General features: G+C 40.2%; 1 protein-coding gene across 10 annotated transcripts in view; it reads left to right on the plus strand.

The window, feature by feature from the left end:
* tpk1 (thiamin pyrophosphokinase 1) overlaps positions 1-16,397 on the plus strand; it is a 68,397-nt gene that overhangs the window by 17,841 nt on the left and 34,159 nt on the right. For all 10 annotated transcript variants that reach the window (XM_081353345.1, XM_081353339.1, XM_081353346.1 and 7 more), the window contains one exon: positions 9,498-9,567. In XM_081353345.1, coding sequence (XP_081209471.1) covers positions 9,498-9,567 — 70 coding nt within the window. The remainder of the gene's footprint in view (positions 1-9,497; positions 9,568-16,397) is intronic.

Below are 16,397 nucleotides of genomic sequence, written 5' to 3' on the forward strand. Positions count from 1 at the left end.
GCTAGGTGCCGGAGCACAAGATCCCTGTGTTCGCAAACCTGGTCTCGAGAGTGAGCTAGGATCAGCCAGTCGTCGAGATAGTTCAGGATGCGAACCCCGTGTTCCCGGAGGGGAACAAGGGCTGCCTCGACGACCTTCGTAAAGACGCGAGGAGACAGGGCTAGCCCGAAAGGGAGAACCGCGTACTGGTATGCCTGCCCCTCGAAAGCAAACCTAGAAACGGTCTGTGTCGAGGTAAAATGGAGACATGGAAGTAGGCGTCCTTCAGGTCGATCGCTGCAAACCAATCCTGTGGCCGCACACACTCGAAAATGCGTTTGGCCGTGAGCATCTTGAACGGCAGCCTGTGGAGGGAGCGGTTCAGGACGCGCAGGTCCAGGATCGGTCGTAACCCACCCGATTTCTTCGGAACAATGAAGTAAGGGCTGTAGAAGCCGGACCTCATTTCGGCTGGAGGGACAATCTCGATCGCACCCTTCGCCAGTAGGGCGGTGACCTCCGCTCTCATGACAGGGGCATTGCCACCGACCATAGTGAAGCGGACTCCGCTGTAGCGGGGAGGAGATCGCGCGAACTGAATCGCGTAGCCGAGCCTGATGGTTCTCGCGACCCAGCGGGACAGTCTGGGAAGCTCTAGCCAGGCTTCCAGAAAGTGCACCAGCGGGGTCATACGGACCACAGACGTTCCGTCGGGGGTGCAGCGAGGCGGAATGACCGGCCCAGGCGTGGGTGGCATAGCGGCCCAGTGCGGGGGCACGGTCATTAGCCGCGTCCTGCCAGAGGAGGCCAGGGGAGGACCAGCGTCCCACGGGGGCGTGCTCTGGCAGGGGTCTGGCGACAGAGGGGGATGAGAGGAGCGTGGCCCGTGGGCGGCGCGTGCTGTCATCCACAGCCTCTTGGGGCTCAGAGAAAGAGCATAAGTTCTTTTGTAGAGATCTTCACCCAGCCCTCAAGCGGGGGAAGGAGTGGTCCTGCTACCAGCTCCTGAAGAACTGAGCCCTAACTCCAAGCTGCCTGTCTCAGGTTTGTGCTGCTCAGCCAGGTGTTAGCCGGCTAAGGGGCAGAGACAGGCGGTGCCAGCCTCCAGCGACCCCCTTGTGCTCAGGCCAGTGAAGGCTCGAGGGAAGGAGCCGCAAGGAGGCGGCGTCGGCGGGAAGCAGACTAAGCAGACCACACCGACGGATGACCGTCAGTGCAGAAGCCTCAGTCTGCTTGTGGATTGATCGAAGACTGTTGGGCGCAGTCCTCAACCACCCCGCCGACCAGGCTGCCCGCCTCAAGGTGCTGTTTAGACTGGCGTGGCAGTCTAAGGGGCGGAGACGGGCAGCGCCGCCCTCCTGCGGCTTCCTCCTGCTCAGGTCCGTTTGCAGGCCAGAGGGGAGCAGCCGCATGGAGGGGGGCTTGGCGGGAAGCAGACTGAGGAGGCCGCACGGATGGATGACCATCGGTGCCGGACCCGAGTCTGCTTCAGGTGGTCGAAGCCACCCCGCCAAAGAGCTCAGCCTGGGACATGGGGGAGCTGAGAAAAAGAATTCTCAGACCCTGCCACATCAACCTGGCTAGGCCCATGTCTGGACCACATAGTGGACATCACCTGACCCAGGATCACGCAGGTACCGATGTCGCCCGAGAGCGAGGTCAGTAGTGTGCGTGGCGGAACAACCAGGCCGGGCATGGGAGGCACAGCGTCCCAGCATAGGGGCGTGGTTAGAATTTCCGCGTTCTGCCAGGGTTGGCCAGGGAAGGACTAGCGTTCCACTGCGGCCGGTTCGACAGAACTCCCGGGACAGCACTGCATCGAAGGCGCAGGCGACACACAGCACTGCATGACCGTGCCACTATAGTGACAGGGAACATACAGACCATGATCGCCATGCGATCGAAGCAGCGAAGGCGGAGGACACCCGCGGGCCGCGAAAGTCACGTGGAGTTTCGCGCAGCGCAGGCGTCCTGATGCACGTCCGGGAGAAGCTTACAGCGCTCGGGGGGAGGGCGGGGCCACTCCAGCCGATGCTTTCAGCTGCCCGGGAAAGCATGGCTGACAGCTCTGGATCGGTCCCGGCAACGATGGCACTCCCGTGGGAGGCAACGCAGTCGAAACTTCATTTCCAGAGGAATCAAGCCCGCCTTGTGATGCTGTGAGTGCATGGTCTGCGATGTGGAGGGGGGTGTGGCCCGAGGAATTGACTCGTCGGTTGTTGTGCCACACCAAACCCTCAGATCACCCTGGCCACCAGCCAAAGTATCCCTTCTCGAGGAAGAGATAAATTGGGGTGTGGCAGAGGGGACTCTACTCACATGGAGATCATTGAGTCTTGATCTATAAACATCGCGATGGTCATGTTCCCGCAATGAAAACATGACTCATCAACGAGCGCTGCCAAGCGTGATTAAGCCCAACACGCAAAACAGCGCTCGCGACCGTTAGGCAGATGACTGACGCACACACATCCAGAAAATACACGGGCGAACCGTCTTGAAAAAGACGTGCCGCGTGCAGCTCTTTTAGAGAGTGGAAAAGCTCAGCAGAGTGCTGAAGCACCCAGGGAGAAACACACTCACTGTCGGCAGATTACTGCACAAATCAGCAGCAGGAAATGCGATCTCGCTGGAAGCGCCGTCACACCAACACACTGAAGAGCCGCTCGTCTCGAAGAGATTTGAGATGACACTCAAAAGGCTTGTGGAGTGAAGTACTGAACTTGGCTCCGAAGCGAAAACATATCTGCATGTTGCCAGCGACTTCCTTATATACCCCCAGGGTGGGGCGGAGGTACGCTATGCAAATTCCGCAGACCCATGGCATTTCTTTGCCATTGGCTCGTGTTTTAATACTCGAAGATGATAGGATTTCTAAGCGAAACCCCATTCGTCGTCATCCGACGTAACTCGGAGTGACAACGAAAGGGAACAAAGATATGTAACAAATGACAACAAACTGAAGGTTCATGAAAATGTTAATTAGAACACAATGTGACAGTGTTACCAAAAATTATTTTTGACCTCAAAGTTTTGAATGGTAGTGTAGTGGTAGTTTCCCTTGGATAATTGGTATGAAACAAATTGAAAATTCTTTTTTTATATGCCCAAATCAAATCTGTTTCATTTTATAATTGGTGAATCCAAAGTTTCCAAACCACATCAATCTTATTTTTAAGATGTATACTGTATGTATTTTTTTGCATTGTGTCTCAGTCAGAATGTTTACATTTATATTTTTATGAAGCTGTATTACACTCATTTTTATTCACCCTATAGACGACATTCACTATGAAGTGAATGTAAATGAGTGTTTGGATATGAATTTTTGTGTAAAATGTCACTTATGTTGTCTCACGCACCTTATTAGTTCAGCATTATGGTGAGTCATGCTACTGTAGACATGAGCAATGGCAAAACTTCCACACTTCCACTCTTAGTTGTTGTACGAGAAAGTCTCTTGCCATTTTGCTAACATCATCAGTGATATTCATCACACCTGACATTGACTACGCAGTCAAAAACAAATTTCATCACTTGCAAAATTGACAGTATTGACAGTCAGTCTTAAAGGTTGAAAACTAAATCGGATTTGTGGAAGCCTCAGTCGTCTCCTGTAAGCTGTTCCTCTCCACCTTCCTCTAACACTGGGGTTTATTGAAGGAAATGCTTCAAACGTCCTGTTTTGATAAAAGCTTGGTGTGTTGAAGAATTGACAGTGCCACAAAAATCAGACACACTCTAGTACAGCATTTCTCTCTCCTGTCCGGAAACCCTTTTTCCACATACTGTGGTATGTGAAATCATTATTATCCTTCCCTCGGTATTGAAAAGTGTGAAACTGCCTTATTTTTTGATGTTTTGTTTTGCAATACAGCGATAGAGGATTGGCAGAACTTTTTTTTTTTTTTTTTTATCTTTTTGAGCGTTTTGGTCAATGGACGAATTTTGAGTTTGGATCACTTGATGGGCTTGATGATTTTGTGGCAACGTTTTGTGGCTTTTATTCCATGTCTTTGAGGCCGTCTATGTTCGTCAAGTAATCATGAAAAATATGTAGCAGCACAACAAACTGCATTTTTCTTTGATTTCTGAAGGATCATGTGACAGTGAAGACTGGAGTAATGGCTACTGAAAATTCAGCTTTGACATCACAGGAATAAATTACATTTTAAAATATATTCAAAATTATTTTCAACTGTAATATTTCACAATATTTTTACTGTATTTTCGATCAAATAAATGCAGCCTTGGTGAGCAAGAGACTTCTTTCAAAAGCATCTAAAAAGCTTACCTTCCCCAAATTTTGGACAGTAATTTACATTTTTAAAATCTAGTTTTTCTCTTCCATGAAAAAAGAGCTAAAATATTGATGACTCATCTTGTACTCCACTGATTTTTGTCCAATCAGATCTCTAGAATGAGAAATACCAATGCTGCAACAGACAGCAAGAATCAAATGATTTATGCCTGTGAAAAAGACTATTAGAAAATATATTCTGCTCAAACTTTCTATTTCAAATGAAATACGAAATTATAGACTTAAATTTTTGTACCTACTCTTTCTCTGAACTCTTTTGAGGATAAAGAAACCAGCTTAAAAGGCAAACTAACCTTCCATTTTGCTCGTTGACCACTCGGCCCTCTTTGATTTACAGAGGCCACAGGCTTCACTTCACTTCCACTACCAAAGGACATTAAATCAGCGACAGCAAAGTCTGCCTCATCAATATTTGTCCCCCATAAAACACAGACCGAGTAGCAAAAGTTCATGACAGGAAGAGGAAGCACCGCTGGTGGATTATGAAGTGTTTATTTACAAGGTTATCTGTCCTGCACCAGGGCTTCAGTGAAAGAGCATTCAGAGATGATTTACCCCCTCCAGCATCTCCGTGTGTCGTAATGCTGCCTCACCAAAAAGTGAGAATGGTTGGTTGTTTACTATTGGAGGTCCCACCGTAAACTTCTTTTTGATTGTAATGACTCACTGATTCAATGTTCCTTACTGTTTGACCAATGCTAAAAGATGATCGGTATTCAAAGTCTTAGACGAAGCAGCTCACATGATCTTGCAGCTGTGATTGAAAAGCCACAGGTTAGGTATTCACAGCACATTTAGAACTGACAGCGGTTTAAATGCCGTCGATTCTCAAGATTCATGGTCATGAATGTTAGACTAGACTATTGCCTTTTGTGCTCTGCATGCGGTTAAGTCTTCATTTTATTGAAGTCTTCATATTAATAGATTTGCCTGGTGTTGAAATAATGAGTCGTTTGCATTCAGCCCGGAGCTTTCAAGTCTTGCTCCTAGATGTAGTTCACGGCTAGACTGAATTACGCCCTGTTTTTTCCAGTTAGAGATGTTGCATGCTGTTTACTTTGATGGGGTCTTTACAGAACAGCTTCTTTGATTCACCTCCCGAGACTGCATTGAAAACGCCAGTGTAATCACACTATGAACAAATAATGATGTCTTTGCCAGACCAATTTAGCTGTCTGGGAACTAATGAATTACTGGCCTGGATGCATCATCATGAGGCATTATTTCAGAACTGAAGAGCAAATGATTTTGCAGTGTAATCGTGTAAACATGGGTCCATGGGTCATTACAGAGAGGAGTGAACCTCTTTTTTTTTATTATTACTTTTCGATTCATTATTTTATAATTTTGCACTAACAAACCACTCTTTTAAATAGTCTAAAATAAATTATTTTAATAAAAAATGCAATAACACATGTAGAAAATACTGTCTTAACCCCCTGGGGTCGGCGGTTGCGCCAGCGCGATCACCTCACTTTTTTTCTTATCAGTGCGAAAGAGACCCAAAAGATTTTTGTCATACATACAAGTCTTAACAACACAAATAAAAAAATACATGTATGTTCAAGAATATGGAAATAAAAAAACTATAAACTTTACACTATATACACTTTTTGTCTATTCAAGACTTTACTTAAAGAATGTTACGCACAATAATGCAATGTCTTAATTCATTAAATTAATTTAGGGGCTTTTCTCAGCATGAATGGATACCGTTGATTTTGTACGATGAGATATTTTTTTTATTTGATGCAAACAATACGTTACAATAAACGAATAATCATTTGATGACTTTTCTCATGTGATTAATTGATCTTAATTGACAGCCCTATTTCTGTGTAGTGAATGCCCTGTTGATATAGGAGACTCTCGGTAGCTTATGTCAATCAGTAATTGACCACAGAATAGCCTTTAAACTGCAGACACTGCAGTACAAATGCAAGGTTGACTTTGATTTATTGAGTTATGTAGTCTAAGACATTGTTCAGAAGTCTAGACAAGTGGGAGAATGGCAACAAAAGTGTCATTTGTAGAGCAAGATGACCCTTACAAGCATTCATAAAGTGTATTATCACGTTTTCAGGAGTGCAGAATTTTATTCAGTCATTGAAAGTGGCTTGTAAATTGAAAGTGAATGTTCTTGTGTTGTTCAAGCGCTTCCACCCCCTTCTGTGTCACCAGTACAGGTGTTTAACTGTTTAAAACATTTCCCTTGATTCTCCTCATGCTTTCACCTGAAAGAATCTGTTTTAACAGTATGCCCAAAGTCATCCTGTCCATTAGGATTGCAGGAGCATCTTACAAACGCATTCCATTATTCATGAGGCGTATGATCCAATTCTCTTCCCTTGACGCTTGGTCATAAACCAACTGTGCTGACAAGATTACGTTCTTCTTGACACGATCTTTGTGACAATTCCTCACTCTCATAAGCATAACATCTGAGTGATTGTCCCAGAATAGCGTCTTTGTTGCATGCATCCGTGAAAATGTTCCCTCTCTTTTTCATGGAACTTATGTGAGAAAAACAAAACAAAACATAAAAGTCACCGTCGTTTGTTTTTAAATGCAGTACCGTTGGGTTTGTGTAGTTTAGGATTGCAGGCTTATAACCAAGCTACTTGATAAAAGAAGGAAGAAAAGTCTTCAAAGGAAAGCCGTCACTCTCAAAGCACCTGGTTTAAAATAACTAATTTATTCAGTTAAAATTTTACATTCCTGTTTGTTACTTCTTGCTATTGTCTAGAGAGTGAATCCCACACCTGGGACCATGCAATATTGTTAATTTTTGAAAATCTATTTGTACTCTTGTGCTTTTAATGTCTTGTGAATGTTTATTTTAATTTTGGGGATGGACCTAGATATTTCTTGTGCAGCACTTTGGTCAACCAAGGTTGTTTTAAATGTGCTTTATAAATAAATCAAATCAAACTTGAAACATCTGTGTGCTTCGTTCAGCAGCTACAAAAAAGTCAAGAGCACTTCTTCTGAACTTCTGCTCCTGTCAGACTTCAAAGTCGGCAGGATTATCATTTTAATGTCACTTTAGATGTTTTTTTTTTTGTACGTTTCCAACTGAGCATATGCTGCGACATCTTTCCAAGATTTGTTCGCCTGCACTGAATTCACAAACTAAAAACCGAATCTCAGGTAACACTTCACGTGAAGCTTGTTTATATAGTGCTTTATAAAGGTTGTCATAATGCATCTTTTCATAATTGTATTAATAGTTGTTATGCATTTTTTTATTTCAAATATTTATTTATAAATATATTGTGTTTTATATATTATTTATTATAAAAATACTACATTTGAAATATAAATATACAAAATATAAATATATATACCATATGAATATGCTTTATGCACTTTTTTATGCAGTATATTTCATAATTTTACAGTGTGTGTGTATATGTATATATATATATATATATATATATATATATATACAGGGTGGGCCATTTATATGGATACACCGTAATAACATGGGAATGGTTGGTGATATTAAAGTCCTGTTTGTGGCACATTAGTATATGTGAGGGGGCAAACTCCTCAAGATGGGTGGTGACCATGGTGGTGACCAGAAGTCGGCCATCTTGGATACAACTTTTGTTTTTTCAATAGGAAGAGGGCCATGTGACACATCAAACTTATTGGTAATGTCACAAGAAAAACAATGGTGTGCTTGGTTTCAACGTAACTTTATTCGTTCATGAGTTATTTACAAGTTTCTGACCACTTATAAAATGTGTTCAATGTGCTGCCCATTGTGTTGGATTGTCAGTGCAATCCTGTTCTCCCACTCTTCACACACTGAATGGCCCCCAAGGTCTCCCGATCTGACCCCCTTAGACTTTTATCTTGGGGTCATCTGAAGGCAATTGTCTATGGTGTGAAGATACGAGATGTGCAGCACCTGAAACTACGGATACTGGATGCCTGTGCTGGCATTTCTCCTGCGGTGTTGCTATCAGTGTGTGAAGAGTGGGAGAACAGGGTTGCATTGACAATCCAACACAATGGGCAGCACATTGAACACATTTTATAAGTGGTCAGAAACTTGTAAATAAATCATGAACGAATAAAGTTACGTTGAAACCAAGCACACCATTGTTTTTCTTGTGACATTACCAATAAGTTTGATGTGTCACATGGCCCTCTTCCTATTGAAAAAACAAAAGTTGTATCCAAGATGGCCGACTTCTAAATGGCCACCATGGTCACCACCCATCTTGAGGAGTTTGCCCCCTCACATATACTAATGTGCCACAAACAGGACTTTAATATCACCAACCATTCCCATGTTATTACGGTGTATCCATATAAATGGCCCACCCTGTATATTACAGTGTGTGTATATATATATATATATATATATATATATATATATATATATATATATATATATATATATATATATATATATATATACATATATATATATATACATTTAATCAATTAATACTTTTTATTAAATTATTGAATATATATATATATATATATATATATATATATATATATTCAATAATTTAATAAAAAAATATTAATTGATTAAATGTTTCTATTAAATAAATATATATGTTGTTGTTATAATGCATTATAAATGAATATATAGGCCTACAATGAAAATCAGATTAAGTCAGATTTATAATACAAAACTTTAAAATATTTTCATGTTTATTTATATATTTTTTTCATATCTGTTTTTCATCAAAGGTAATACCTAAAGACATCATTATATGATATAGTATATGAAGTATTACACAGTGTAGATCAAGATTCATTATGTAGATGTGGCTGTCATATCCCTTGTCAAAACCAATGGCATGTTTAACTGGATTTAGCTTCCCATGGCCTTACCTTGAAAATGACAAGTCTCACCATGCTTATCAGAATCGATGATGATCCTGACAGGACAGACTGACCTTCATCCTGAAATGATTAGTGCTTTCACGAAAGGCACAAGGGAGCCATTACTGTCATTATGGCCATGATCTAGAATAATCTATTTGTTTTCATTTCGGCATGTCAGCAGTTACCGAGATGGGCTCTGAAATGGCTTCAAACGTATAGCCGTATAATGTGATTTCAATGATATTTACCTCTTCACTCATTTTTGCTCCGAGATCTGAGTTGTAATGAAGGCGATCAAGGATTCAACTAAGCACCTCCTGTTACTTTTTTTTTGCCGTTTCAGCCAAGATCCGGGCATGTGCCGACGGAGGTGCCAATCATCTGTACCGGCTCACGGAGGGTCGTCGCGAGAGGTGAGAACCTATTTTGGCTCCCATCACTATTGACTCGGAGGGCATAGATGGATCTGGTGATGTCAAGGTTCTGGTGTCATTGCACATGTTCATTCTCAGAGCTGCTGGACTTGTAGGAGGCCTCAGGAGTATCCTGTTTGCTAGAGTGCTTTCAGAGGACTTAACTCCTAATCCATCACCTTTTGTCAGTGGCTGACAGGCCAGATTCATCTCCAGGCCTCTAAATTGGGTACTTCTCTCCTCTCCTGAGCGGTTTTCAATTGTTTTCTTTTGTTTGGGTCCCCTTTTCACTCTCCCACCTAAAAATAAAGCTGAGTATCAGACTCTCCAAGCATGGAGTGATGGAACCAAACACATACTGGAGCATTTGTTTATTTAAAGGGATAGATTGTCCAAAAGTTTAAATCCTGTCATTACTTAGCCTCATGTCCCTCCAAAAACAAATGCTGTTATTTTGTCACCTAGAAAATGTTTGGTTGTCAAGCTCCAAAAAGAACAAAAAAACTGTTGTATGGACTATTTTGGTAGCTTTGGTGTCTTTACATTTCGTCTCCTTATTAAAATAATTGCCTAAATCATTTGATCATTCCAATTATTTTAGGAAGGTGACGATTTGGAAAGATCATGAATTTGGAGACAATGTTTGTCTTTTGTTAAAGGAACATTCCAGGTTCAGTACAAGGTAAGCGTTATCAACAGCATTTGTGGTTTAATGGAGATTACTGCAAAAAGTAATTTGGACTTATCCCTTGTTTAATTTGTTAAAAGCAAAAATGGAGATTACAGTGAGGAATTTACTGTATGAGCCTGTGCAGCTTATGATTTTATTAAAGCACAGTAAATTAATTATTTTGTTCAAACTTATGTCAGCTGTTATGTATTATGTTAGCTGTTAAGTAGGTCTTGTCATTTTTACAGTCATGTTAGGGTTTTAATGTTGAGTTGTCATGGCAACAAACTTGTAAAATTGGATGCACACAGAAAAGTTTAGTAAACAATGCCCTAAAATACACATGTATACTTTTTAAACAGTGAGTAGTTTAAATGTTTATGGATTGGCCCTATTCGCTTCCATTGTAAGTGCTTTTTATGTAACCCAGATTTTTGCGTTTTTTAACGACAAGTGGAAACCTTGTGCAGCAAGTGTTGTCGATATAGAGCTGGTAAGTCCCGCCCATCCGTAAAACCCCAAGTGGACCTCTAGGTTGAAAAATCGCCAATGCAAGCGAATGGGAGAAAATAATTATTTTCTGGTCCCGTTTGAATTGTGCCATGAATGTGAACATATGTTGTCTGTGAATTTTTGATATAATTTTTCATGTTACGAGTTTGACAGTATATGGTATGATTCTTCGGCTAGCAGTTGTGGAAAAGACATAACGAGAAAGACTACATGTCGCCTATGTGACGTCACCCCATAAAGTTGACTTACCCGTGGTTTTCGCCAACCTCAACAATTTTGTACTCTCCATGAAAGAAGGCGGTGAAGTGCACCAAAGACACAGCCATGTTTAGCGGGATCCGTGAGCTAGTGTCCGTGTGCGAGTGGTGGTGACGTTTCAAACGCGTCGAAAGCAGCGAAGAGTTGTAGTCCACAAAGTGCTCTCGCACAAAGTCTAACCGTATCAAACTTCTACCCGCTAAATTGTAGCATTCTTTACACGAAAAATTATATTAAAAATTCACAGACAACATATGTTCACATTCATGGCACAATTCAAACGGGACCAGAAAATAATTATTTTCTCCCATTCACTTGCATTGACAATTTTTCAACCTAGAGGTCCAGTGGGGTTAGCGGAAGGGGCAGGACTTACCAGCTCTATAGCTTAAAGGGTTAGTTCACCTAAAAATTACCCAAAAATAACTATAATCACTGGCTTCCGGAAACGGCCATACGCGAGTCTAGAGGTCACCCTTTTGCTGGAACTCGACTCGTGTACAGCCGTTACCGAAAGCCAATAAAGTTGAAAATATGGATATTCTTCTTACAAAAACGCATCGCATTGCTTCAAAAGGCCTTTATTAACCCTGTGGATTTGTATGGATTTATTGGATTACTTTTATGTTGGATGGATGCGCTTTTTTGGGCTTCAAAATCTAAGGTACCATTCACTCCCATTATAAAGCTTGGAAGAGCCATGATATTTTTTAAAATAACTGAACTCTGATTGGGTTTGGCTGAAAGAAAGATGAAGGATGGCTTGAGGGTGAGTAAATTGTGGGATAATTTTCATCTTTGGGTGAACTAACCTTTTAATTCAAGTTAGCAGCATGAAGCAAAAGAAAGTAGTAAATTCGTAAAACAATTTTTTGTATTTAAAAATAGCCACTGTCTTTTAATGGCATCACAATGATTGTTAAAACTTTTAATTACTGAAACCATGAAACGCTCTCCCTCTCTGGCAAGTACACTTCTTTAAATTGATAAGCATGATATTGGTTTTAAAAAGCCTGAGCCAGTAAAATTATTCAAATGGGATAATAAACAGCAAATTGACATATATTGCGCCACGTATAACAGACTGAGCTGCTGCTTCAAAACAGCTGGTTTATTGTGACGGCAGGCATATTTAAGGGAGTCAGAATTTCTTCATAGGGAGCTAATGATCCGTTCAGCACACTGCCAGTAAAGTATGTTTCGACTACGATCGTCAGAAGCTTGTTGTTTTGAGCTTATCAGCTTGCAGCAGCACTGCCAAAGACACCTCAAAGGACGTTCCAAAAAATAAACAATCTCTTTTGAATGCACACATACAGCAGGCCCTGTTCCATGTCACATCCATCAATTCTCTTGTACCTGTCATTGCTTTACTCCATATGCTTTTGTTGTCATCTGTAGATTTTATTCAGAGCTGCCAGAACGGAGTATAGAAGTCTTCTCCAGACAGTTAGCCAAATGCGTTGTCATTAGGGAATATCTACTCGCTGGAAATTAATTGGGTCTGAGCAACAAGCAAAATATTCCATATTTGGAGATGAATATCATCAACAGATGCTGTACTTTTTTAGTTCTTCCTTTGATGGAAGTAAGGAATTAACATTTTTGAGGGAATTAAAGGGATACTATATTTCTGTAATGTGCTACCCTCATTTAATTCCATACATACATAATTTAGATATTTCCTATGAATTGTTTGATTCAGTTCAAAACCGATTTGAATAATTCAAATCTTTTTATCAAATTGGTTGATTTGGTTCACAAAATCACTCTAAATGAATCAGACCTTGAAGTGAATCAGTTGATCCAGATCATAAAACCAGTCTAAATGATTCAGATATTTGTAACGAATCAGTTCACATAACAGATATTATTCATTCAAAATATTTGTAATTAAAAATATTGGTTAATTCATTTTTTTTATGGTCTGAATGATTCCAGATCACCCGTTCACAAAACTTATCTGAACAATTCAAATCTTTTTAATGAATTGGTTAAATTAACCTTTATTTAACCAGGCAAGTCACTTAAGAACAAGTTCTTATTTTCAACAACAGCCTGGCTGATTAGATTCACAAAATCACTCTAAATGGATAAGATCTTCAAGTGAATCAGTTGATCCAGTTCATAAAACCAGTCTAAATTATTCAGATATTTGTAATGAATATTTTAATACAGTTCATAAAACCAGTCTATATTATTCACATATTTGTAATGAATCAGTTGATCGAGTTCACATAACACAAGATATTATTCTTTCAAAATATTGCTTAATTCGGTTTGAAAACAAATGGTCTGATTGATTCCAGACTTTTCAATAAATTGGTTGATTCAGTTCACAAAAATGGTCTGAAAGATTCAGATCTTTTCAATTAATTCAGTTCACAGAAATGGTCTGAATGATTCAATAAATGTGTTGTTTCAGTTCACAAAACCAGCCTAAAGTTCAACTCACTTGCCAGTTGAGGGTAGGATCATCAATGAATAACAACTTAAATTGTGGTCTTTTTCTAACACAGAGTTATTATGTTGAAAAGATGTGAGGGTGCATAAATGATGACAGAAGTTTTGGGTGAACTATCCCTTTAATTGAAAATTGCTGAGTTGACCGAAACCTACCGCACAGTGTGTAACTAATGATACTTGCAAATCTGTCTGCACATTGTGACATCTTTTTGTTTTATACTCATTTGTGAGCAGCGATCATTCCCAGAAGTCTTTTTGATGCAGGACCGGAACACATTTCATATGTCTGGCAGACCTCTGGCCTTGCCTAATTACATGCATCCACAGTGATTATTCATTTTTAATCTCACTGTGCAAACAGGAGCTGACAGGGAGGGAAATCTTCAGAGCTGGTGCACAGATCAAGACACATCCTGTTATTATCTCACACTGCCTTAAATGTAATTACTGCATTGACCTTTCCTGGTACATTTTGATTAGTTTAGAAAGCTCAGTTTTATTTGAACTGAAGCAGTGAACACACTATTGCTTTGGAGCTCATGAAACATACCATGTTTTATTCTACCATTTGCAGATGGTATCGGCCATTTATTATGGAACAGGTTTCTATTCCCAAAATGTCTGGATTATCAACAGTGATCGCTCTCTGGATAATATCCCAATGTTCAGATGTCTCATTAGCTGTTTTTTATTTATTTATTTTATTTTTTTAGCAGAAGAAATAATTTCACATAGGTTTAGAACAATCTGAGGGTGAGTAAATAATTGCAGAATTTTCAGTTTTGGGTGAACTATCCCTTTAAATCTTTTAAGTCGTAAATGTTAATCTGAAGAATCATGTGACAGTGAAGACTGGAGTAAAGGCTTCTGAAAATTCAGCTTTGCCATCACAGGAATAAATTGCATTTTACAATTAACCTTTTTCTGTCCTCTTTTAATTTACTTATAATGTTAGTATTTTAGATTTTTTTTTGGCCATTCCTTTAAGACTTCTATATGTAAATTACTGTTGTTATGTGAAATAAGTAATAATGCTTACTAAATAGTTTCAAAAACCAACAATGTAATGTCCATCAGTTAAAGTGAAAATCAAGCTTTTAATGTCTATGTGTTGTTTTTAATATGCTTTAAGACAAACCATATGCAAATTCATAAGTCAACACCATTAATGAGTATTTTCTCTTTAAAACGGCAGTGAACCCAAGACAGTCTCAAAAACACGGTTTGAAATCGCTGGTGTTTCTGACAAACTACCTTTTAACCAATCCCTTCTTCAATGTGTGATTGTCAACAAGTAAATCTCTGAGCTGGTGTGAGTGAGTGGAGGCGGGGCTAATTTGCATATTCATAGAACCGTGTGTACTAAATGGGACAAGGGTGTAGAGTTACTTTCAAGCAATTTTAAGGCTATTTTAAGAATTGTGTTTTTTTTTCCCCCAAAATTATTGACTACAGGGGGACTTTAAGGTTGTACTAAATGATCAGGCACTTCAGCCAGTAGTTGTGACTTCATTATCGTGACTATGAATAATATTAAGCAGGGAAGTTCAGTACGCCTATTCAGACACAATGTATGTCACCATGGATACACAGTAACGTACAGTACTTCAGCTTGGTACTTGTTGTGCGGCTGTAGTTATTCGAACTTGTGTGACCTTTACTGATTATGAAGGATTCGAAATTGAACTCTGAGGTATAATCAAAAGCTGATCGTCTGTTCAAATGATCCACTCAGGAGGGGCGGCTTTATGATTTCAACAGACTGCCTGTAATGAAGCAACAGCTGAAGAGGTCTCTTGAGGGGTCTTCTGAGAGGTGTGTGAAACTGCCAGGCATAAAGCAGGCGATCTGTTATTTAAGTCCTGAGTGGGCTTATTGACTTAAAAAATAGAGCGGAATTTGTGCTGCACCAAATGAAGCCAATACCAAGCTCCCCTGTTGATGAACAGTCAAATCACTTATTAGAAAACAAAGGCTGCAACAAAATACAAGACGTTTAAGGATTTGCATGTATTTTTGTTCCTGAATGTCACTTGGGATCCCAATTTTCACCTCCCCACATCCTCATTGATGTTATTTTAGAGTGCGTAACAAGAAAACAACCAGGAAGCCAGACCGATAACTGTGATCTCGTCTGTCTGTCTTGTCTCTTTGGGCTGTGACAAAATAAAAGAAGCATCTGATGTGACAGGGTGTCTGATCTCAGGTTCTCCCATTGGGGTTGGTCTTGACCTTCTGGAATTACTTCAATTCTTAATTCTAATTTTCTCTGTGCCGGTTCAAATCGAGTTCTTTTCCAACGAGGTGTAGTCCCTGCGTTACGATTAAGTTTAAGTGACACTTTAATTTGAATGTAAAAGAGGTGTATTTTGCCTCCAATTTGAGCTCTGCGGTGGGAAGAGCTGTTTTGCTGATAAAATGTCAAAAGGAAAGGTTTAATTTAGCTTCACCTTAATGTGGCCGGAGAACTGTCACTGCTGAGGGTTATTTATGGTTTCCTGTTTAACCATTGTCTGTTGGAGCGCAACAACAGGAAACTTCAACTGTTTATTGCTTTGAATTGCTTTTTCTTGCACATTGAACCCTTGGTCAAAGCCAGAAGTGTTCTAGATGATCCAGCTTTTTTGGCAGAAAGATTAATTGGGGCTTTTAAATCAATTAGTAGGTGCACAAATTGTAACCACGTTGAATCTTAACATGATATATTATGCTTGATCACTTTTTGATTTACGTTTAAAGGTGCTGTATGTAGGATCCAGCGGCCTCTAGCGGTGATGTTTCAGATTGCAACAACAGCGCTCGTGCTCGTGAAAAGCAATAAAGTTACAACTGTAGTCTTTCACATCAGATAACGTTAGCAAATGGTCGGCGTTAGCTGGCGAACTTATGATGTCTAACTTGAGCCAACTAAAGCACAAAATCA

Source organism: Scardinius erythrophthalmus (genome assembly GCF_964197995.2).
Source record: "Scardinius erythrophthalmus genome assembly, chromosome: 22".
In the NCBI taxonomy this organism is placed as follows: Eukaryota; Metazoa; Chordata; class Actinopteri; order Cypriniformes; family Leuciscidae; genus Scardinius; species Scardinius erythrophthalmus.